The sequence below is a fragment of the Schistocerca gregaria genome, chromosome 1 (assembly GCF_023897955.1).
Source record: "Schistocerca gregaria isolate iqSchGreg1 chromosome 1, iqSchGreg1.2, whole genome shotgun sequence".
In the NCBI taxonomy this organism is placed as follows: domain Eukaryota; kingdom Metazoa; phylum Arthropoda; class Insecta; order Orthoptera; family Acrididae; genus Schistocerca; species Schistocerca gregaria.
This window is the reverse complement of record NC_064920.1, coordinates 580,353,169-580,376,671: the sequence shown is the minus strand read 5'-3', so window position 1 is coordinate 580,376,671 and position 23,503 is coordinate 580,353,169. Positions and strand designations below refer to the sequence as shown.

At 44.1% G+C, this 23,503-nt stretch overlaps 1 protein-coding gene across 4 annotated transcripts in view; it reads right to left on the bottom strand.

Annotated features, from left to right (window-relative positions):
- The window catches only part of LOC126356979 (helicase domino-like), a 379,868-nt gene that overhangs the window by 26,132 nt on the left and 330,233 nt on the right, over positions 1–23,503 (bottom strand). For 2 of the 4 annotated variants that reach the window (XM_050007413.1, XM_050007414.1), the window contains 2 exons: positions 18,791–18,934; positions 2,124–2,288 (listed from right to left, as the gene is read on the bottom strand). In XM_050007413.1, the coding sequence (XP_049863370.1) occupies positions 2,124–2,288; positions 18,791–18,934 (309 nt within the window). The remainder of the gene's footprint in view (positions 1–2,123; positions 2,289–18,790; positions 18,935–23,503) is intronic. The other 2 variants (XM_050007415.1, XM_050007416.1) reach the window with 1 other exon arrangement.

The following is a 23,503-nucleotide window of genomic DNA, read 5'->3' as shown; positions in this document are numbered from 1 at the left end:
TGAACTGCTTATCATCCACATTTCACTTCCATACCAGGCTGCATAAAGAATTTCCAACACTCACATCTGAATTTGGCTTTAAGAAATTTCTCTTTTCAGAGATGCTTTTCTTGTTACTGCCAGTCTGAGTTTTATACTCTCTCCACTTCGGCCATTGTCAGTTTCTTTGCTGCCAAAATAGCAAAGTCAGTCTACTAATTTAGTGTCTCAATTCCTAATCTAATTCCTTCAGCATAATTTGATTTTACCACATTCCTTTACCATTTTTACTTTTGCTTATATTAATCTTAATACAAATTTTCAAGACATTGCCGCCCAGTCTGTTCAACAGCACTTCAGGGTTCTTTGTTGATTTTAACACAATTACCAATCATTAACAACCCTCAAAGTTTCTTTTTTTCCCCAAGAATTTTAATTCCCTTTCTAAATGTCTCTTTGGGTTTCCATTATTGCTTGCTCAATAGACAGACTGAATGTTGGCAATAGGCTACAACCCTGTCTCACATATTTCTCAACTGATGCTTACCTTTCATGCCTCTTGTATTTTATCTCTGCTATCTTGAGAATTAGAAAGCGTGTATTCCAGTTAACAATGACGAAAATTTTCTCTAAATGCTATAAACATAGGTTTGCCTAAGTCCTAGTGTCAGTATTGCTTTGTATGTTCCAAGTGTTCCTCCCCCCCCCCCCCCCCCCTCCCCGAGTTATCAGTCTTCTGACTGGTTTGATGCGGCCCACTGCAAATTCCTCTCCTGTACCAACATTTTCATCTCAGAGTAGCACATACAACATTAATCCTCAATTATTTGCTGTACGTATTCCAGTCTCTGACTTCCTTTACAGTTTTTGCCCCCCTACATTTATTCTAAAATTAAAACTGATCTTATATGAATTTCACTTCTATCAGTATTTCCATTCTTCTGTAAATAATGTTCTTTAATATTTTGCAAGCAGTACTTATAAAACAGATGGTTCTGAAATTGTCCTTTCCTGTCCACAACAGCTACGTGAAATTGGAATTATTCCACTCTTCATGTCGTGAGATTCTACCCAATATAGTGTGTTGATGACAAGCCTGGGACACTACTTTAATGACATAGTATCACTAATATGTGGGCATGAGTAATGTGCTGCTAATTATTGAGTCAAGACCACACTTTCTATGTGATTCAAAGCAAAGTGACTAGTGTATCATGCACAAGGAATTATGCACACTTCTCAAATTAATCTAAATAAGTCAAGAAAATTTGAGTAGTGAAATTCTATAGCATAACAGCTGGAGGCTGATATCGACTCTCTCACATGTAGTCATACCTTTGACTGGATAGAAATTGGCCTATAATGTTATTAGTATATTGCATGGAAGGTGGTTATGGGATAGATGTTCCACGCGTCATCCACTCAAATGACTCAAAGGAGCATGATTGAGAGTAGGGAGAGTATAAATACAATGCACAGATGGAGGGGCATTGAGAATAACACTGTGAGGGGCAAAAGTATGTTTTGGGTAGGATAACCACCATCAAAGATGGAGGGGCAGAGAGGATAACACTGTGAGGGCAAAGGTATGTTTTTGGGTAGGATAACCACCATCAAAATGTTGCATGTTAAAGGGAGTACAGCTTAATTTGTATGTCAGCTGTAGCTGTAGCTGAGCACAATATAGTCAAAATATTCTTAGCAACCACGTTGTTTTTGGGTTCTTTGATTTTCACAATTGTCAGCCATTACACTTAGGAAAGTCCACTCACAACAAATTTCTTCCCAAATTCTTCTATGTGTATACATGTTTAGTTGCTCTCCTCAGCTCTGTACATTAATAAAAAAGAATTAGTAGTTTCATCATCATTCTAATATCTCTCAAAAGTTGTGACCTGCTACTTCCTTTTATGTCGAAGAGGATGCATGTTAATTTAACCTAACAATTTTTCAATAAAAGTAATAGTATCCAAAGTGAGAAAATACTCAAACAATAAAATTACAGTGGTAATATAGGGTATAGTATTTCAGGACAGAAAAAAACACATTATTATCATTAATAATATTATGGATAAATGTGAGGAAAAAGCACAACTCTACAGCGGTGGTATTGCAATTAATTTGCTGAGAAATGCTGGTGCTACCTGAGATAAAATTGCCTGTTGTTGGACAGTTGATCCTGACTGAGCCACTTTTATGGTATTAGCAAGTGCAGAAGACAAGGTTGAAGCTACACTCACTTGAGGCCTTCCACAAGAGTCAATAGTAACATTTGGTACTGAACTCCGGACATTTGGTGCTGCCACAACCTGAAATTTCAAAAAGAAAAAGATAAAAATGTAGGGAATTAAAAATCCTTTCACAGTATAAATACTGTCTCTTCCAATGTCACAAAACCTCTGAGTTTTGTGCAGCAAACTTAGACATTACCTCACAGAGTACAATACAAATATCACCTATTGTCATGGCTTCAATTTTTTGGCTTCTAGACTCTACACCGAAAAGCTGGGTGTCAGAGGATAGAGATGGAAATCATAGACTGGATAGAATGGCAGGATATTGTGATGCAGGCCAAGGCCGTCCAAGGGCTTCAGAACCGAGGAGTAGTAGTAGCAGAATCTACAGTATTTTGCATCCTTGATGACGTAACAGACATTTTAAAAAATTTGGTGAGAGTATTCTCAGCAGCTCATTGCACCATAAGCTGTTATCAAACAAGAAATCCATACTCATAAAAAATTATAGAGTATATGCTGGTATAATCAGTTTGAAGGACAAGCCTGAGTAATAAGCTTAGTAACAACATGGACATTGCTGTGGTGAGGTGACTTGCATGCCTTAAAGACAATAGGATACACTAAGAATTAGTAAAGTGAATTAGCAGGAAGAGCAAGATTTCTGGTAAGGTGAGTATGGGGATACCAACACTACACCAAATAGGGGAAAATCACTATGAACTGCAAAGACAAAAATCCACGACTCACCATAGTAATGCATGTATATATGCCTTATAGCTCCACAGATGAAGAGATTGAAAAACATGTACAATAAGATAAAATAAAATTATTCAGTACATTTAGAGGAGACAAAATTTTAATTATGGTAGGAAGAGAAGGAAGGCAACAGAACATGGACTGGGGAAAAGGAGTACAGTTTTGTGCACAGCACAATTTAATCATGAAATGAGTGTATATGTGGAAGTGTCATGGAGACATCAGAAGGTTTCAGATAATTTTATAATGGTATGATAGTGATTTAGAAGACAAGCTTTAAATCATCATACATTGCCATATGTGGACTTGAAAGCAATAATTCATTCATCATGAAATGCAAATCAGAGGTGAGAAATTATAGAAAGGTAAGAAATTAAGGAGATGGGGTATGGATAAGTTGAAACAAGCAAAAGTCATTGAGAATTTTAAAGGAAGCATTAGGCTATAACAGTCTGAACCAGGTGAAAAAAATATAATACAAGATGAATGGGTGTCTTTGTGAAATAAAATATTGAAGGCTGCACAGAAAAAAATAGACAGAAAGACAAGGAATCCTTGAAATACATATGAGATATTAAACTTAATTGATGAAAAAAGAAAATATAAAAATTCAGCAGGCTAAATGAAACACGGTTATTCAAAAAGTGAGGCTGAGAGAAAATACAAATTTGCTAAGCAGGAAGGAATAGAGGAGAAATGCAAAGTTGTAAAAGCATGTATGACTAAGGAAAAGATAGGTGTTGTAAATACAAAAGCCAAGAAAAACTTTGGAGAAAAGAGTAACAGGTGTATTAAATTTAGAGTTCAGATGCTGAGCCAGTATTAAGCAAGAAGGGAGACTGAAAAGTGGAAGAAATACATAGAAGGACTATATAAATGAAACAAACAAGACAGTATAATGGAAAGGGAAGAGGTGGGGTGATATGATACTGCAAGAAGTATTTGACGGAGCACTGAAAGGTCTATCGGGGGAGGGGAGATAAGAAAGCACTCATGGAGTAGATAACATTCTCTCAGCATGATTAAGACAACCATGACAAGACTTCCACCGTGTATGTTGGTTACATCAGACAGGTGAAATGTCCTCAGACTTCAAAAAGAATATAATAACCCCAATACTAAAAGAAGCAAGACCAGACAGGTGTATTATCAGACCATCAGTTTAAAATGTCATGACTGGAAAATACTGGCACAAATTATCCACAGAAGGATGGAATAATTGGTAGACGCTATCAATTTGGTTTCTCGAGAAATTTGGGAACAACCACGACTGCACTGACTTTGCTATTAATATTAGAACATAGATTAAAGAAAGGCAGATCTACATTTATAGCATTTGTAGATTTAGGAATGATTTTGACAGTGTTAACTGAAATAGCCTCTTTGCAGTTCTGAAATTATAAGGGATAAAATGAAGGAAATGTAAGACCCATCTACAATTCGTAGACTGCAGAGTCAAAGGACCTAAAAGATATACTGTTGATAAGAAGGGAGTCAGGTGGTAAAAGTAAACATATATCTGCAATGCCCGTATCAAAAATAACAAACACTGGTCTCATCAGAGTCTTTTGTTTCAGTATGCCTCAGTAAAATATTATTTTCAAATTGTGTCAATACAAATAAAATTCTCAAACTTTTGGAATTCTCACCAATCAATTCTAGAGGTTGCAAAAGATACTGATTAGACACCAATAGCAGTTCTTTTTTTATTGTTGTTAATATGTATCACTCCTCCCTGTGTATCCTTAACAGTGGAAAAAGAGTGATACCTTTTTCAATTATTGAGAAAGTATGTGCAGTATAATGTAGATTGTCTATGACAACGTTGACAGCTATTTCGCACACGCTATGCTACTGCTGCGTGCTTTGGTTTGCTACTTACAGTGCACAGCTGCCTTGAGTTTCTCTTTTTCGTGTCCTACTGAGACAGGCTGAAGCTGGAAATGAAAAACTTAGTGAAATGACAATACTCTAGGAGTAATGAACTGATGATACTGACTGGACTTTTTTTTTCAGTCCCTGCTTGCTACAGATTTCAGAGAACTTTGCGATAGGTGCAAAGTAGATGTGAAAGTTAAATTCCTGTTACTTCTGAATGAACAGCTGGTTGCAACCAAGAAGGACACGCCAGGATTTTCGTTATCATCATGGTCTTCTACCATTTCTTCAGACACACTGTGTACTCTTATGCAGACTTAACCACCCACTGCTACACCATCAATGGTGAAGTTGAACAGTTGTAGAAATGCTATCATTGGTTTATTGATTTGTAACCATTATTAATATATGTATCAAAGTGAATAAAGTAGAACGTATTTACCATCCACAAATAAATGGCTGAATAACTGTCCAAGTGCTAGATTCAAATGATTTTGAATAAATGGACATTATCACACCTTTTTAGTAAAACGAAATTTGAAATTAAAATTTAGCAAAGGTGCCTCGTTGTTCACATACTGCTAAGGGAACTTTTATGCTCAATTTGTATCCTCAACAATGCATCAGCTTAATTACTTGTGTATTGCATCTGGTAGAACTTAATCCACAGCAGTACATTACATAGTTTTAAATGATGAAATGACTGGTATAACTCAAGAAGAATGAGTTGATAGCTTAGTTGACCAAAACACTGAAGAGTGGTTTCAGCTGAAGGAACAAATACATGGTTCGACCGACAGAGAAACTGGCTTCACTTGATAAGAAAGAATGAATAACTCAGTCAGTATGCAAAACTGCAGTGGACTGAACTGACTGTTTTCATTTCAGTTGCTCCCACAGATTTATTTCATCCAAAAGAATGCATGAATAGTAGTCCAACCGATAAATAAAACTACAAATGCCTGAATCAGCTTTTTTCATTCAGTTGCCCCCACAGACTGATTTCATTCAAAATAATGCTTAAATAATCCAACCAACATGTAGAATGGCAACTGACTGAATCAACTGCTTTCATTCAGATGCTTCTGTGGACTGGTTTCACTTAAAATATGGAATGAATAATTTTACTGATATGTAAAACCAAGTGAATAAGTATATTGTTTTCATTGGATTGTCCCCATCACTAAGTGGCAGAGGAACTGATGTGCCACATGGTGCAACTTGGATGTTGCTTGTTTCACCCACAGGCCCTCCTGAGGCAACTTTTGGCACACCATTTGTAGAGGGCACCCCGCTAATATCAGGGTCAGTTAACCAGTTTGCATCACTAAAGGCTGAAGGTGATCAATTGAGCTGTAGGGTGAACTGTGGAAACTGGCTATCTGGTCTCATATTCATTTACTCTACAAATGGACAAATGGCCACTCCTTCATCAGGGTTCAGGCATGCATGTAACGGGGGAGGGGGGTGCCTAGTTTATTGGAAGCTTCAATATTAGGTGCATTGTGGGTTCTCTTAGGGAACCAGCATCAGGAGCTGGAAAGAGGACTGTGGGTACTTGGTATGTCTACCAGCAAGACTCATTTGAGATGTTGAGAAAGCCCTGTTTGAAGCTGTTGAGGACGCAAGGTGCAATCATCTTCGAGCTCTGACAGCTCTGACTCGTGTCAGCACCAGTGACTTCTGTCGCTTGTATTCTCAAACCACCCTTTGTTCCTACAGTTGGCTTTGTAAATGGTGAAGCCTGCTAGTCCTGCATGTGGGGAGCAAGCAGAACTTAGAGTTTGCAGTATTTACCCAGAGTTGATTAGAAGACTTTGGTTTGAAGCCAGGAATGTCTCAACCAGAGGCTCCGTCACATCTCTGATGGTATTGGCTGCAGGTTTCTGGACCTATGTTGTGGGGTGCAGAATTGTAGGATATCCATACATACTTCAGGGGTGCAATACACAGAGAAACCAGCTACTTGGGTAGCAGGGTACATTTGAAGTGTTATCTATAGTTTGAGGTCCCCTGACAAAAATTTTCCAGTCAATATGCAGAGTGCAAAATCAGATTGTGTACTAATGATGGAAACTTTGAAACACATCAAATGAATTCGCACTTGTGAATACAGACTACCATCAGGTGTAGAATGAAATGACGACAATGAAAAATTTTTGCAGAACTGGGACTTGAACCTGGACTTCCCCCTTATCGCGAGCAGTCACCTTACCATTTGGCTATCCGTGCATGACTCACGGCCAGACCCAAACTTCCACGTCGTCAACCGTGTGTCTACAACCTGTATTTGAACATCCACTGCGTGCATTCCCATACAGGATAGACTTTGTACTTGAAGGTCACTTGCGTGGTATCAGCAGATAAATACGATATTGCAGTGTCTGTGTTATTCTGATTACGATGCAAAGTTCCTTTCAACAAGCATGCACATCCAAAGGAAAAGGCACTGTGGCGACCACAACCATTAGGGAACACATCAAATGGATTCACGGAATAAGGACTACCATCAGCTGCAGAATGGAATGATGGAAATGAAAATTTGTTCCGGACCGGGACTCGAACCCAGATTTCCTGCTTATTGCAAGCGGCTGCCTTACCATTTGGCTATCCATGCACAACTCACAGCCAGACCCAAAATTCCATATGTCGTCCACCATGCATCTACGACCTGTACTCATACATCCATGCCTGTTCCTCTGGATGTGCATGCATGTCAAAAGAAACTTTGCATCATAATCATAATAACACAGGCACTGCAATATTGTATCGGCAGCTTCAAATGTCAAGACTTCAACATTAAATTGCTGAGGCACTCATAAAGTCCCTAAATTTACCACCTAGTAGGAAAGCTGTCATGCTCAAAATATTCTTCGAATGGAGAGCTGGATGAAACCTAAAATAGAAAGCTCTGAAATATTTAAGAAGACATGGAATGTATATCCAAGGGTGACAGAAATACACTCCTGGAAATTGAAATAAGAACACCGTGAATTCATTGTTCCAGGAAGGGGAAACTATATTGACACATTCCTGGGGTCAGATACATCACATGATCACACTGACAGAACCACAGGCACATAGGCACAGGCAACAGAGCATGCACAATGTCAGCACTAGTACAGTGTATATCCACCTTTCGCAGCAATGCAGGCTGCTATTCTCCCATGGAGACGATCGTAGAGATGCTGGATGTAGTCCTGTGGAACGGCTTGCCATGCCATTTCCACCTGGCGCCTCAGTTGGACCAGCGTTCGTGCTGGACGTGCAGACCGCGTGAGACGACGCTTCATCCAGTCCCAAACATGCTCAATGGGGGACAGATCCGGAGATCTTGCTGGCCAGGGTAGTTGACTTACACATTCTAGAGCACGTTGGGTGGCACGGGGTACATGCGGACGTGCATTGTCCTGTTGGAACAGCAAGTTGCCTTGCTGGTCTAGGAATGGCAGAACGATGGGTTCGATGACGGTTTGGATGTACCGTGCACTATTCAGTGTCCCCTCGACGATCACCAGAGGTGTACGGCCGATGTAGGAGATCGCTCCCCACACCATGATGCCGGGTGTTGGCCCTGTGTGCCTCGGTCGTATGCATTCCTGATTGTGGCGCTCACCTGCACGGCGCCAAACACGCATACAACCATAATTGGCACCAAAGCAGAAGCGACTCTCATCGCTGAAGACGACATGTCTCCATTCGTCACTCCATTCACGCCTGTCGCGACACCACTGGAGGCGAGCTGCACGATGTTGGGGCGTGAGCGGAAGACGGCCTAACGGTGTGGGGACTGTAGCCCAGCTTCATGGAGACGGTTGCGAATGGTCCTCGCCGATACCCCAGGAGCAACAGTGTCCCTAATTTGCTGGGAAGTGGTGGTACGGTCGCCTACGGCACTGCGTAGGATCCTACGGTCTTGGCGTGCATCCGTGCGTCTCTGCGGTCCGGTCCCAGGTCGACGGGCACGTGCACCTTCCGCCGACCACTGGCGACAACATCGATGTACTGTGGAGACCTCACGCCCCACGTGTTGAGCAATTCGGCGGTACGTCCACCCGGCCTCCCGCATGCCCACTATATGCCCTCGCTCAAAGTCCGTCAACTGCACATACGGTTCACGTCCACGCTGTCGCGGCATGCTACCAGTGTTAAAGACTGCGATGGAGCTCTGTATGCCACGGCAAACTGGCTGACACTGATGCCGGCGGTGCACAAATGCTGCGCAGCTAGCGCCATTCAACGGCCAACACCGCGGTTCCTGGTGTGTCCGCTGTGCCGTGCGTGTGATCATTGCTTGTACAGCCCTCTCGCAGTGTCCGGAGCAAGTATGGTGGGTCTGACACATCGGTGTCAATGTGTTCTTTTTTCCATTTCCAGGAGTGTATTATGTCACTTGAGATTGAAAATGAGTCCAACTGCAAAGTTTCCCGGACGTGAGTAATTGTGGCCTTTTTTGTGACTCACCACAAATCTCTCTCCCTCTGAGTAGCAGTTGTACACAATGTCTTCAATTATTTGTTGCAGATATTCCAATATCTGTCTTCCCCTACAGTTTTTATCCTCTACATCTCATTCTAGTACCATGGAAGTTACCTTGACAGTTGTCTTATCATCCTGTTCCTTCTTTCTGTCAGTGTTTTCCATATGTTCCTTTCTTCACAGGTTCTGTGGGGAATGTCTTTGTACCTTATCATATCAGTTCACCTAATTTTCAACATTTTCTAAAGCCTCATATCACAAATGCTTTGTCCTATTCTTTTCCAGTTTTCCCACAGTCCATGAGTTACTGCCATACAATGCTGTGCTCCAAAAGAACATTCTCAGAAATTCAGAATTCTTCCTCATATGATACTAAAACTTACAATGGAAAGCCCATGATGCTGATACGTTTGATATTAGTAGACCTGTTTTTGGATAGGAATGCCTTCTTTGCTATTGCTACTCTGTTTTTTGTGTCCTCCTTGCATCCATCATTGTTGGTTGGTTGGTTGGGTGTGGGATTGAAGGGACCAGACTGCTAAGGTCATCGGTCCCTTGTTCCACGATAAAATCACACGAAATAAAAACTGTCAGTCGTTAAAAACGGAGAACTGAGAGAAGGGACGACACAATACAAGAAAGGCAGACAAAGACCAGACAAACGGAACTAAAATCGCACCGAGTGTGAAGGTGGTTGGCCGACCATGAAAATAAGGAAAAGCCAACCACCAAATGACATTAAAACCCACAGTTTAAAACCACAGGCCAAAGGCCCAAGTCAATACAGGAAATAAAAGGACAAACACTCAAATCATACGATAAAAACCCCCTGCCCGAATAAAACTCAACATGAGGTCCGCCATAGCATCGTCATCACATAAAAGGGCAGGGAGGGTATCAGGCAGCGAAAACGTCTGCCTGAGTCCTGTTAAAAGCGGGCAGTCCACCAAAATGTGGACCACCGTCAGAGCTGCCCCGCAGCGACATAGTGGTGGGTCCTCCCGGCACAACAAATGGCCGTGCGTCAGCCACGTGTGGCCAACGCGCAGCCGGCAGAGGACGACAGAGTCCTTCCGAGAGGCCCGCATGGAGGAGCGCCACACACGGGTCGTCTCCTTCACCGCCCGAAGTTTGTTGGGCGTGGGCAGGGTGCGCCACTCGTCACCCCAGGCACCAAGCACTTTCTGGCACAAAAGCGACAGGAGATCACACTCCATAAGGCCGAGTTCCAGAGCCGGTGAACTCACTGCCTGTTTAGCCACCGTGTCAACCCGCTCATTGCCCGGGATGCCGACATGACCTGGGGTCCAAACAAAGACCACGGAGCGGCCGCAACGGGCAAGAGCATGGAGCGACTCGTGGATGGCCATCACCAGACGGGAACGAGGAAAGCACTGGTCAAGAGCTCGTAAACCACTCAGGGAGTCACTACAGATGACAAAGGACTCACCTGAGCGGGAGCGGATATACTCTAGGGCGCGATAGATGGCAACCAACTCGGCAGTGTATACACTGTTCCCGGGTGCCAGCGACCGTTGCTCACAATGATCCTCTAGAGTAAGAGCGTAACCAGTGTGACCAGAGACCATCGAACCGTCGGTATAGGTCACGGGAGATCCGGGAAACTCGGCAAGGAGAGCAACAAAGCGGCGGCGGAGGGCCGGAGGAGGGACCAAGCCTTTCGGACCCTGTGCCAAATCCAGCCGAATGCATGGTCGGCGCACACACCAAGGGGGCAGACGGAGATTGGCCCGGAAAACAGGCGGGAGAGGAAAAAACTCAATCCCATACAGTAGAGCCCGGATGCGAACCGCGATCGTACACCCTGACCGGGGCCGCCTGTCTGGAAGATGGACGATCGAGTGCGGGAACAGGAGACGGTAGTTGGGATGCCCTGGCAAGCTACAAACGTGGGCAGCATAAGCGGCCAGAAGTCGGTCGCGCCGGATCCGCAATGGAGGAACACCAGCCTCCACAAGTAAGCTGTCAACAGGGCTTGTCCGAAATGCTCCTGTGGCGAGTCGGATCCCGCAGTGATGGATGGGATCCAGCAATTGCAACGCTGATGGCGACGCCGAACCATAAGCCACACACCCATAATCAAGGCGGGACTGGATCAGCGCTTGATACAGCCGGAGAAGAGTGGACCGATCGGCACCCCATCCGGTGTGGCTAAGGCAACGGAGAGCGTTTAAATGCCGCCAGCATGTTTGTTTAAGCTGCCTAATATGAGGCAGCCAAGTCAACCGGGCATCAAATACCAGTCCCAAGAACCGATGCGTCTCTACCACAGCAAGAGGTTCACCGTCAAGGTAAAGGCGTGGCTCAGGGTGAACCGTGCGACGCCGGCAGAAATGCACAACGCAGGTCTTAGCGGCCGAAAACTGGAAGCCGTGCGCTACAGCCCACGACTGCGCCTTGCGGATAGCGCCCTGCAGCTGGCGCTCAGCAACTGCAATGCTAGCGGAGCTGTAGTAGAGGCAGAAATCGTCTGCATACAACGAAGCTGCGACGGACGATCCCACCGCCTCAGCGAGCCCATTGATCGCAATTAAAAACAGGGAGACACTGAGGACAGACCCCTGTGGGACCCCGTTCTCCTGGACCCGGGAGGAACTATGGGGCAGCAACTTGCACGCGGAAGGAACGAGACGACAGAAAATTCTGAATAAAAATCGGGAGCGGGCCCCTAAGACCCCACCCATGAAGTGTGGCCAGGATGTGATATCGCCAAGTCGTATCGTACGCCTTCCGCATGTCGAAGAAGACGGCAACCAGATGTTGGCGGCGTGCAAAGGCTGTACGGACGGCAGACTCTAGGGAGACCAGATTATCGACGGCAGAGCGGCCTTTGCGGAACCCACCCTGAGACGGAGCCAGAAGGCCTCGAGACTCGAGGAGCCAACTCAACCTCCGGCTCACCATACGTTCTAGCAACTTGCAAAGAACGTTGGTGAGGCTTATGGGGCGGTAGCTGTCCACCTCCAGCGGGTTCTTGCCAGGTTTCAACACGGGGAGGACGATGCTTTCTCGCCATTGAGACGGGAACACACCCTCAACCCAGATGCGGTTGAAAACATCTAGGAGGCGTCGCTTGCAATTCACAGAGAGGTGTTTCAGCATCTGGCTGTGGATGCGGTCTGGCCCAGGAGCCGTATCAGGGCAAGCAGATAGGGCACTCTGGAATTCCCAGTCGCTGAAAGGAGCATTGTACGACTCCGTGTGGCGCGTGTGAAAGGAAAGCCTCCAACTTTCCAACCGCTCTTTCCGGGAGCGGAAGGCCAGTGGGTAATTCGTAGATGCGGAACACTGAGCAAAATGCGCTGCTAACCGGTCCGCAATCGTGTCGGAGTCAGTACACACCACTCCATTCAGCGAAAGCCCAGGGACAGAGACAGGCGGCCGATAGCCATGGAGTCGCCTAATCTTAGCCCAAACCTGCGATGCAGAGGTACGGACGCCAATGGTGGAAACATACCGTTCCCAGCACTCCTGCTTCCGTTGGCGAATAAGGCGTCGGGCACGGGCATGGAGCTGTTTAAAAACGATGAGGTTCTCCAAGGACGGGTGCCGCTTATGGCGTTGAAGAGCCCGCCAGCGATCTCTAATCGCCTCTGCGATCTCGGGCGCCCACCAAGGCACAGTCCTCCTCCGAGGGGACCCGGATGAACAGGGAATCGCAGATGCCGCCGCAGAAACGATGCCGGTGGTGACCGACTGAACCACCGCATCAATGGTGTCAGGGGAAGGAGGTGCGATAGTGGCGAGAGAGGAGAACAAGCCCCAATCAGCCTTATTCAGAGCCCATCTGGAGGGGCGTTCAGAAGAGTGACGCTGTGGTAGTGACAGAAAGATGGGGAAATGGTCACTACCACATAAGTCGTCATGGACACTCCAGTGGATGGATGGTGAAAGTCCGGGGCTGCAGATAGAAAGGTCGATGGCCGAAAATGTGCCATGGACGACGCTGAAATGTGTCGGCTCTCCCGTGTTTAAGAGGCAGAGGTCAAGCTGCGAGAGAAGAGTCTCGACATCTTTACCCCGGCCAGTAATCGCGGCGCTACCCCACAGGGGGTTATGGGCGTTAAAGTCGCCCAGTAACACAAAAGGAGGAGGCAGTTGTGCTATCAATGCAGCCAACACATGACGCGAGACATCACCATCTGGCGGAAGATACAAACTGCAGACAGTAATAGGCTGAGGCGTCCACATCCTTACAGCGACAGCCTCTAAAGGTGTGTGAAGAGGTACACATTCGCTGTAGACAGAGTTAAGGATGTAGACGCAGACTCCACCAGATACCCTCTCATAAGCTGCCCGGTTCTTGTAATAACCTCGATACCCACGTAGGGCAGGGGTCCGCATTGCCGGAAACCAAGTTTCCTGTAGGGCAATGCAGAGGAAAGGGTGACTGCTGATGAGTTGGCGAAGCTCAGCAAGGTGGTGGAAAAAAGCGCTGCAGTTCCACTGGAGTATTGCTTTGTCCATGTCCGAAAAAGGCGTGAAGGGGCCGAGGAGGCAGATCACGCCACTGTGTCACCTGCTGCCACCGATGGAGGACCAGTACAATCTGCTTCCATGGCGTCTGAGGGTCCGGCGAGATCCAGGTCCTCAGCGGACGCCCGGATCTCCACCTTATCCCCGGACGCAGAGCCTGTAGGGAGCAGTGGGGTGGATGCCACCGCGTGGTCCTTGGCCTTAGAGGTCTTCTTCTTCGTCTTGTCTCTCTGGTCCTTGGGTTTCATTGGCTGGGAGGGCTCCAGCGAGTCAGTCTCCGGGACGGAGGAGGAGCAGGAAGCCCTGCGATCAGCCGCTGGTCTGCTTTTCTTCCATTGGCTGACGTCACCCTTCCCAGAGGCGGAAACCTGGGAAGGAAGGGACCCAAGGGACCCTTTCCGTGCTATTCGAGCAGGGGAAGTTTGAGGCTTCCCCAGCTTAGAAGTGGGGACTGATGTCCCCGATGGTTGGGGGGTTGCTGCTCCTGAGGCAGGTAGTGCAGGAGCAGCAGGGAGTGAAGTGCCCCCCACCATCAAGGGGGCAGGCGTAGCATTCCGGCTCTGAGAAGTGGCAGTCTGAGGGAGAGCTAATGGGGCCATAACAGTAGTAGCCGCGGCGTAAGAGGCAGGCATTCGAACAGGATGGAGGCGTTCGAACTTCTGCCTGGCCTCAGTGTATGTCAGGCGGTCCAGGGTCTTATACTCCATGATTTTGCGCTCTTTCTGGTAGATCCTGCAGTCCGGCGAGCAAGGTGAGTGGTGCTCTCCGCAGTTTACACAGATGGGAGGCGGAGCACATGGAGTATCGGGATGTGATGGGCATCCACAATCTCGACATGTGAGGCCGGAAGTACAGCGGGAAGACATACGCCCGAACTTCCAGCACTTAAAGCACCGCATCGGGGGAGGGATATATGGCTTGACGTCACAACGATAGACCATCACCTTGACCTTCTCAGGTAAAGTATCACCCTCGAAGGCCAAGATGAAGGCACCGGTGGCAACCTGCTTATCCCTTGGACCACGATGTACGCGCCGGACGAAGTGAACACCTCGCCGCTCTAAATTGGCGCGAAGCTCGTCATCGGACTGCAATAGAAGGTCCCGATGGAATATTATGCCCTGGACCATATTAAGACTCTTATGGGGCGTGATTGTAACCGGAACATCCCCCAGCTTGTTACAATCGAGTAACCGGCGGGACTGGGCGGAGGACGCCGATTTGATCAAAACCGAGCCCGAGCGCATTTTGGACAAGCCCTCCACCTCCCCGAACTTGTCCTCTAAGTGCTCGACGAAGAACTGAGGCTTCATGGATGTAAAGGATTCACCATCAGCTCTCGTACACACCAGGTAGCGGGGCGAGTATGGTTCGCTGGCATCCTTAGTCTTTCGTTCCTCCCATGGTGTATCCAGGGAGGGGAACGATTTGGGGTCATATGTAGTTGCGTTGTATTGAGCCCTGGAACGCTTAGAGACTGCTGGCGGCTGGCCACCAGCAAGAGATGATGTACCACGCTTCATTGCGGGTCATCCGCCCTGATGCCACCTACTCCGACCAAGGGCCCTCCCCACGGGCGCCACCCAGCCTCAGCAACGACCACCTGGCAGGATGGCCATTGCCGGGAGTCCCAATGCCCCAAGGAGATAGGCATCTACTCCTTGGCATACGTGGGGAGTTAACGGCGCTGGCATCAGCAGAGCGATCCCTGTGTAGTCAGGGGGCTACAACCAACAGGGTACATGGCGGCCCCACCACAACGGACTGGCTACCGTGCTGGATTTCAGGTGATGTAGTCCAATATCGTCATTGGCGCATAAAGCGGCACAGCATAGCAGACTGCAAGAAACCGCACCCAAGAACAAATCCACGCCCAAGAGATGGTAGGTGAGCGGGACTGCTAAGCGATGACGACAAACCTGGCTAGAGATGGTAATGCTTGATGGACACATCGCTCCTTGTAAGGCGCCCTTCCCCAATCGGCTCGCTCTTCGGAAAATTTAGAAGGATGGAGGTCAAACCCGTTAGGGGACCATCTCACAAGGCCAAAACGTTTGAGACTCCTTTTAGTCGCCTCTTACGACAGGCAGGAATACCGTGGGCCTATTCTTACCCCCGAACCCACAGGGGGCTCCATCATTGTTATTTTGGTTCCAAGGTAGCAGAATCCCTTAATTTTGTCTGCTTCATGCTTGCCAATTTTGATGTTAAATTTATCGCTAATCTCAATTTCCTACTTCTCATTACTTTTATCTTCCCTAGATTTTCTCTCAATCCGTATTCTATACTCAATAGGCTGTTCATCCAAAAGGTCCAGTAATTCTTATCACTCCTTTCCCTAAGGCTGAATCCCATTCTTCTAAGAATTTTGAAAATCTTGCACCCTACAAATGCTGTTTCTATGTCAACAAACACTTTGAGGGTGTCTTGATTTTACTTAAATATTGCTTCGATTATAATTGCTACATCTTTTCCTTTCCGAAAGCCAAACTGATCATCATTTAACAGATCCTCAGTTTTCTTTCCCATTCTTCTGCATATTACTCTTGTCAGCAATTTGGAAGCATGAACTGTTAAGCTGATTGTGTGATAGTTCTTGCATGTATCTGTATTGATATCTTAGGGATTGTGTGGATGATATTAGTCCAAAGTCTAATGGTATATCTCCAGTCTCAAACATTCTACAGATTAACTTGAATAATCATTGGGTTACCACTTCATACAATGATTTTAAAAATTCCAAAAGAAAATTACCTATTATTTCTTCCCCTTTTTTCTGCAACCATTTCACACTGGCTTCCACAAACTTCCTATTTGTTGTATTTCTAAGTGTCTATCCCTGAACATTTTTGCAATTCATTCTTTTCAGGGTCAACTGAAGTATTTCTTCATAAGCCAAGATTTCTTCACTGATCTAGTTGAACTCAAATTAATCATTGGGTATTTTTACCACCTACTTGATTCCACTGTAACAGTCGCAGAATCATTCAAAGGAAGTCTATGCTCCATAGGGCAGAAGTACCCATGCAATGCAGTATTAGCTGGTTACTTTAATCTACTGAGTATAGACTGGAATGTTTATGGATTTGTTGAGGTGGTATGAAGAGTCATATTGCAAAGAAGTTCTGAATGCTCTCTTGTGTTAACTGTCCTGAGTAACTCATGTGACAATCCACATGCATTAAACTATTTTAAGCCTTGTAGTTACAAATAGACCTGACCTTACTGACAGTGTCAGAGTAAGGGCAGACACTGGTGATCATGGGGTCGTCATAGTCACATTGCTTGCGAAAGTTAATAAATCCATCAAGAATGCTAGGAGGGTTTTTATGCTGGACAAAGCAGATAACAGTTGTTAGCATCCTACTTAAACAATGAATGGATGTCATTTAGTTCACATATGATATATGTAGGTGAATTTTGCACAAAGTTTTAACTGATTACGAATCATACTCTGGAGCAATGTGCTGAGTAAGTGTATTAAGGATGGAAAAGACTTACTGTCGCTTAATAACAAAATGTGGAACTTGACACATTCTTGGTTCAAAAAAGAACACAGAGCTGTCAATAGGCAAAAGAAAAATCGCCTATGCAAAACTGATAAGCCAGTTGAAGGGTTCTATTCAATCACTCAAAGACCTGTCTGTTGTGGCAGTAGAAAACAGGAAAAGAATAGGCGATGTTTTAAATTTTGGTTTATGCAGGAGGTAAAATCAACTAATGGAAAATCCAGGAGATTGACAATATCATGAAAAGGATAGATTGCTACTCATCATACAGTGGAGACGTTGAGTCACTCACTCACTCACTCACTCACACAAACACACACAAACACACACACACACACACACACACACACACACACACACACACACACACACACACACACGACCACAGCCTCTGGCTGGCAAGGCCAGTGCATGATGGGAGAAGCAATCTGCGTGATGGGGGTAAGGAGACAGCTAGAGTGGGGAAGGAGAGGCATAGCAGGGTAGAAGTGGAACACAGTGAAGTGCTGCTTGTGGGAGCAACAGGGATGAGGTGGAGAGAGGATAGGGCAGCTACGTACAGTTGGGAGATTAGATGGAGAGTAACCCACGGGGTTGGGGTGCAAGGAGAGAAGTAAAAAAAGATGTGGGTGCGTTGGTGTAATAGAGGGCCGTGTGCAGTGGTGGAGTAGAGACAGGGGAGGAGATAGGTGGGTGCAGGACAATGACTAATGAAAGTTGAAGCCAGGAGGTACAGGAATACAGGATATGCCACAGGGAGAGTTCCCACCTGCGCAATTCTGAAAAGCTGGTGTTTGGATATAAGGAAAGCAAATTGTTGACTTCGGTTAATTGGGATAATTCCAAGAAATTGTAGGTCATCTGTAAAGGAGGCTGCATGCATAACACTTGTACAATTCACTCTTCAACACTGCTTGAGTGTTTGGGATCACCACCAATTAGGATAAAATTAACACATTCAGAGACCTGGTAGATTCGATCAGTATGTGAGTATTATGGAAATCTTCTGCAAACTCAAATGGCAATCCCTGGAGGGTAGATTACATTATTTTCACGAAACACTATTACGAAAGTTTAGAGAAATGCAATTTGTAACAGACTCCAGAACAATCCTACTGCCACCAACACACGCCTTATCTTGCAGGACCAAGAATACAAGAGATGAAAAATCAGGGGTCGTATGGAAGCTTATAGACAGTCATTTTTCCCTCATTCCATGCATGCAGAACAGGAAATAAAATAACTACCACTGGTACCAGGTACCTTTTACCACCCACCATATGGTGACTTGCAGAGTATGAATATAGATGTATATTTCCTAGAAGCTTTCATACTTGAGTTAAGCAGATGTGATTTTTATCTGTTGAATTTATTCAACACTTATGGGGTATAATTCAGAGAGATGATTCAACTCAAGAACAACACATTCATTTTATTTAGTGATCAAATATTCACCTGTATTTGCTTCAATGTCTGCTGGTTGCCTGCAACAGGGAGCATACGTGTGTGCAATGTAGCACCGGACACTTGTGTACCCTTTGCAAGGGAATAAACTTGGCTTCCAGACACCTGGGTGGCTAATGTCTGTGCTCCAGATGCCTGCAGAATACAACAAATAATTTTTATAACAGTAATCTTCAATATTTCAGACAGAAATAAAGTTCTGAGAACATACTTAACACTTATTAAATGGAACTGGACTTTTTAAACAAATCTTCAATCTTTAGTGGAATAGTGCAAGACAAACACTGAAAATTCTGCAGGTCATGGGAAGTAAAAATCCAAATTGGTAATGACACACAAAAGGAAGGACTGAAGGATTTTTTTACTTGTAGGTAACTAGTAAACATAACTTCCTTCTCATTTTTTTAACACATCACGCAGTTTATAAAACAACATTATAGTTATTCCTAAAAAATAGGGTGAACAAATCATTGTTGACTAAAACACTTTTGCAAATGACATTAAACTTCTTGCCCTGGTGATGGAGGGCATAGAAAAGCAGTCAGACTACTGTTACGAATGTTGTGGTTTTCTCCTTCTTCTTCTTTTTTTTGGGGGGGTGGCGGTGTATTGACAGTTCCATTTTTCACAACTCAAAAACTTGAAAATGTATAACCAGTAAACAAACAAACAAACAAAAAAGCAGTAGTGCATTGAAATAAAATCATCAGTTTAGTTTCCAAAATAGAAATAAAACATTAGACAATATTCATGTTCAATGTGAATAATACTACTGTATTATAATGGGCACTTAAACTGATAAAATGTAGACTTATCATGATCTCTCAGATTTCCACAGCATGAATGATTAATAGTGTGCTTCTGAATGTTCTGCCAAGTTGTTGTTTCCATTTTATGCACAATGTTTTGGTGACTGTCCCAGACATCTTCTTCAGATGTTGTGTTTTGCTTATGTGTGCGATGTATATTCACTAACGATGCACACAATTCAGAGATCATGTGTCCATACAGTTCACAGGCCCACTTAGAGAGACCACCTGGGTTGGCTCCCTGGTGTGCTCTGGTGAGCCCCCAAAGAAACAGCATTATTTAAGCGATCGTGAAGAATGTTGGGCCTATTCTGTGTCCTGTATCATGGTTTTCCAGTCAATGTATTCAATGCTACACATGACCTGCACTTCATTGTATCTTATGTGTTTATAGAGTACTACACTCCATAAATCATTTGTTCCTGCTACTTCAGTTTAATTGCTGCCTTGACATCAACCAGACTGTTAACTATTGTTGGTCTCACACAGCTATTTACAATCAAGTTTAATTCTCTATGATGTCCGCTATGCCCAATGATGCTATTTTGTTTCTCAGAGCTCGCACTGATATTCTGTGAAACAAATTCTCTCTGAGTTTCCCAACATATACACCTTACGAAGTCATAGATTGTTTTTAACTTAACAATGAATACTTGGAAAGGATCATACAGCCAGTTGTGATGTTACAATGAAGTTGCAAGTTCATTAGTATCCTTGGCCTAAGTATTGATAATCATAAAATTATCTTCTTCAGAAGATTCTTTCCTAGATTCTTGCTTTACACTTGCTGTTTACAGCCATGTTCAAGATTTTAAAACAATCTTATCTTCATTGAAGGGAGCAAAACACACTGGATGCCTTGTTTCTGTAGGAGTCTGCTGATAGTTCCTGTTATTGGGCCAGCATATGATAGATCAGCAGTTTGTGGCTTCTCTTCCTCACTGTCAGTTTCAGCCTCTTTCTCAGGTGGTCATGATTCTGATTGTATCGCCCAGTCAACTTTATGATCTGAATAACTATTCCTTCAGAACGTTATTCATAGGAGTTTTAATTCTTTGGCAAGGCTCTTGTTGGCTCAAAGTGTTCGAACTCTATTGAGCAGAGTCATTAGCACCAAATTAATTTGTGGTGAGAGATGATGGCTAGAGGTCTGGACACAGAGGTCAGTGTGCAAAGATTTTTTATATACAGTGCAACTCAGGGATCTGTCCATTCTTCTCTTAACTAACACATCTAGGTAAGACAGTGGGTCCTCTTTTTCAGTTTCTATCACGAGTTTTATATTATGAAGGACAGAGTTTAAATGTTATAGTAACTGTTGAAATTTTCTACTCCATGTGGCACATACTACAAATGTGGCACATACTACAAATGTGTCATCCATGTACTGATGGGAACAATTTACTTTCAACCTGGTGTGTTCTAGTGCCTTTGCTTCAATGTGTTCCATGTCAGATTTGCCGTGACAGATGATAAAGGGCTATCCATCGCCATGCCAATGGTTTGTTCATAACAATTTCTGTCAAACAGGAAACAAGGAGATTTCAGAAAATGCCTAAAACATTCTGTGACACAAATGTTGAACTCTTCTGCAATTAATTCCATAGAATAAGAGAGGGGAACTCTCATAAAGATGGAGACTATGTTGAAACTGGCCTGAATATCTTCATCCTGGAAACGACAGTTGATTGAGGTACTGTACAAAGTCTGCAGGGTTGCAAATGAGGGGTTCACAATGGTGTGCCAACATTCTTACAGGGCTCACGAGGAATTCTTTCATTGAGTACTTGTTTTACAGTCCTTAATAATGTTATGTGGGAAGCCTCCGACTCAGTGAGAAGAGTCATCATCTCCCTCTCAGTTTTATTCTTAGGACTGACTATCCGTCTGTATGAAATGTCATTAAAAAGATCAAAAATCTTCTTATTGTAGTCCACTTGTGACACTAGGAAAATGTTGTTGTTGTTGTTGTTGGGTGGCAAACCTTCAGTTTCCTTTTCTCAATGCTACTCATTCTCCCTTGGAAGGTATGGGTTCTTAGCACATTCACCTGTTGTGGCAAACCTATAAATCAGACACTTTTGAAGCAAAGGCACTACAATCCGCTAGCTTGTTTCTGTTGGTACAAAGGTGACAAATCTGTGGTGAAGCAACATGGGGCTGAAAAGCTACAACAGTTCCTGGAATATTTAAATTCTCCTCATCGTAATATTAAGGTCACAATAGACCTTGAAAAAGAGATAAATTGAACTTGAATAAACTGCAGACAGCTACGATGCAAAGATTTACTAATGACCAGTTTCGCTGTGTTAAAGCAGCATCTCCAGGTAGATAATAGTGTCACGTAGATGTCTTTGTCATATAATCCAATCCCATGAAGAGGGGAAGATGTGAACAAATAACAAGTGTCAGAGCACTGGGGCAGGGGATGAGGCACCTGCAGGTGGTTACTGGTAAGGTAAAGGTGACAGCCTCCAGTGCTTTTGCACCCATACACATCTCCACAGCTGCCATTCAGCCCTGTTATCTATGACCCGTTGTGCAACACAGTTGGCTCAGTGCTTTTGGATAGTGCCATTCAGTCATGCATTTTTTTAGCTTGGAATGAGTATAAAGGTCTTTCACAAAAACAAAAATGCCAATGTCTCCAAAAACACACACACACACACACACACACACACACACACACACACACACACACACAGAGAGAGAGAGAGAGAGAGAGTGCGGTAGAGGGTTGGGGGGAATATGTAGCAAGTATCATCGCTACTGATGTATAAGAACCAGTTAGACAATACACAATAGAAACAAATTAATATTATCTGTATTTACTCTGTGGTGTGCAGTCTCCACTAACAATTTCCTAGGAAGCAAGTGACTACTGCACAATAGGAGTAATGTAATGAATATTATCTTCATTTACTCTATGGTGTGCAGTCTCCATTAACAAGCTTCTGAGGAAACGGAGACTGCTGAACAATAGGAATAACATAAAGCACAGGGATATAGATAAAAGAAATACTAAATGAAAAGGCAATACATGTAGTTTTCCTGGCTACTGTAGCAGAATGTTATCACAAAACCAAAAGATATTCTGGTCATATAAAAAGGCCACGAGTGACATCAAAGTTAGTGTACAGACACTTATGGAAGACTGAGGAACCCAAATTAAACATAGCAAAGCAAATGCAGAAATCCTGAACTGCAGCTTTGAATGTCCCTCGCAGCGGAAGACAGATTTAATTCTCATGCTACTGCAAAAATAATAATAACATGTATTATTGGCACAGCAGTTGAGAAAGGAAATTGAACAATGTGCAAGGACCCATTCATATAGAGAACTTTCAACAGACTGTCTTCTAAATCATAAGATACAACAGATTCCTCAAAAAAACCCTGAGACTAGCTGTTGGAAGAATGCACAGGTAAGATCCATCTACAATAAAGGGAGCAGAAGTGATCCACAAAAACAGTGTCAAATAACACATTCATCTATTGCACAATCTTATAATATATTTTGAGCTCAAACGTAATGCAACACCTCAAATGAATGATCTTCTTTATACTACTCAGCTTGGATTCTGAAAATATAGCCATATGAAGCCCAACTCACACATTTATCACAACACTTTTACGTGGATCAAGCAATAAGGAAAATGCAGTATGTCTTGACAAATAAAATTTGACTCAATACCACACACTGATGCTTATCAAAGAAAGTATGATCTTATTTGGCATCAACCAAAATTTGTGACTCAATTGTGCATTCTTAGGTATGCAATTTATTGACAGATGTAGAAATAGCTTCAGGCATGTTGGGACCCTTGCTGTTCATGATGTATGTAAATGATCTTGTCAACAATATCATTAATGATCTCAGACTTCTTTTGCTGAT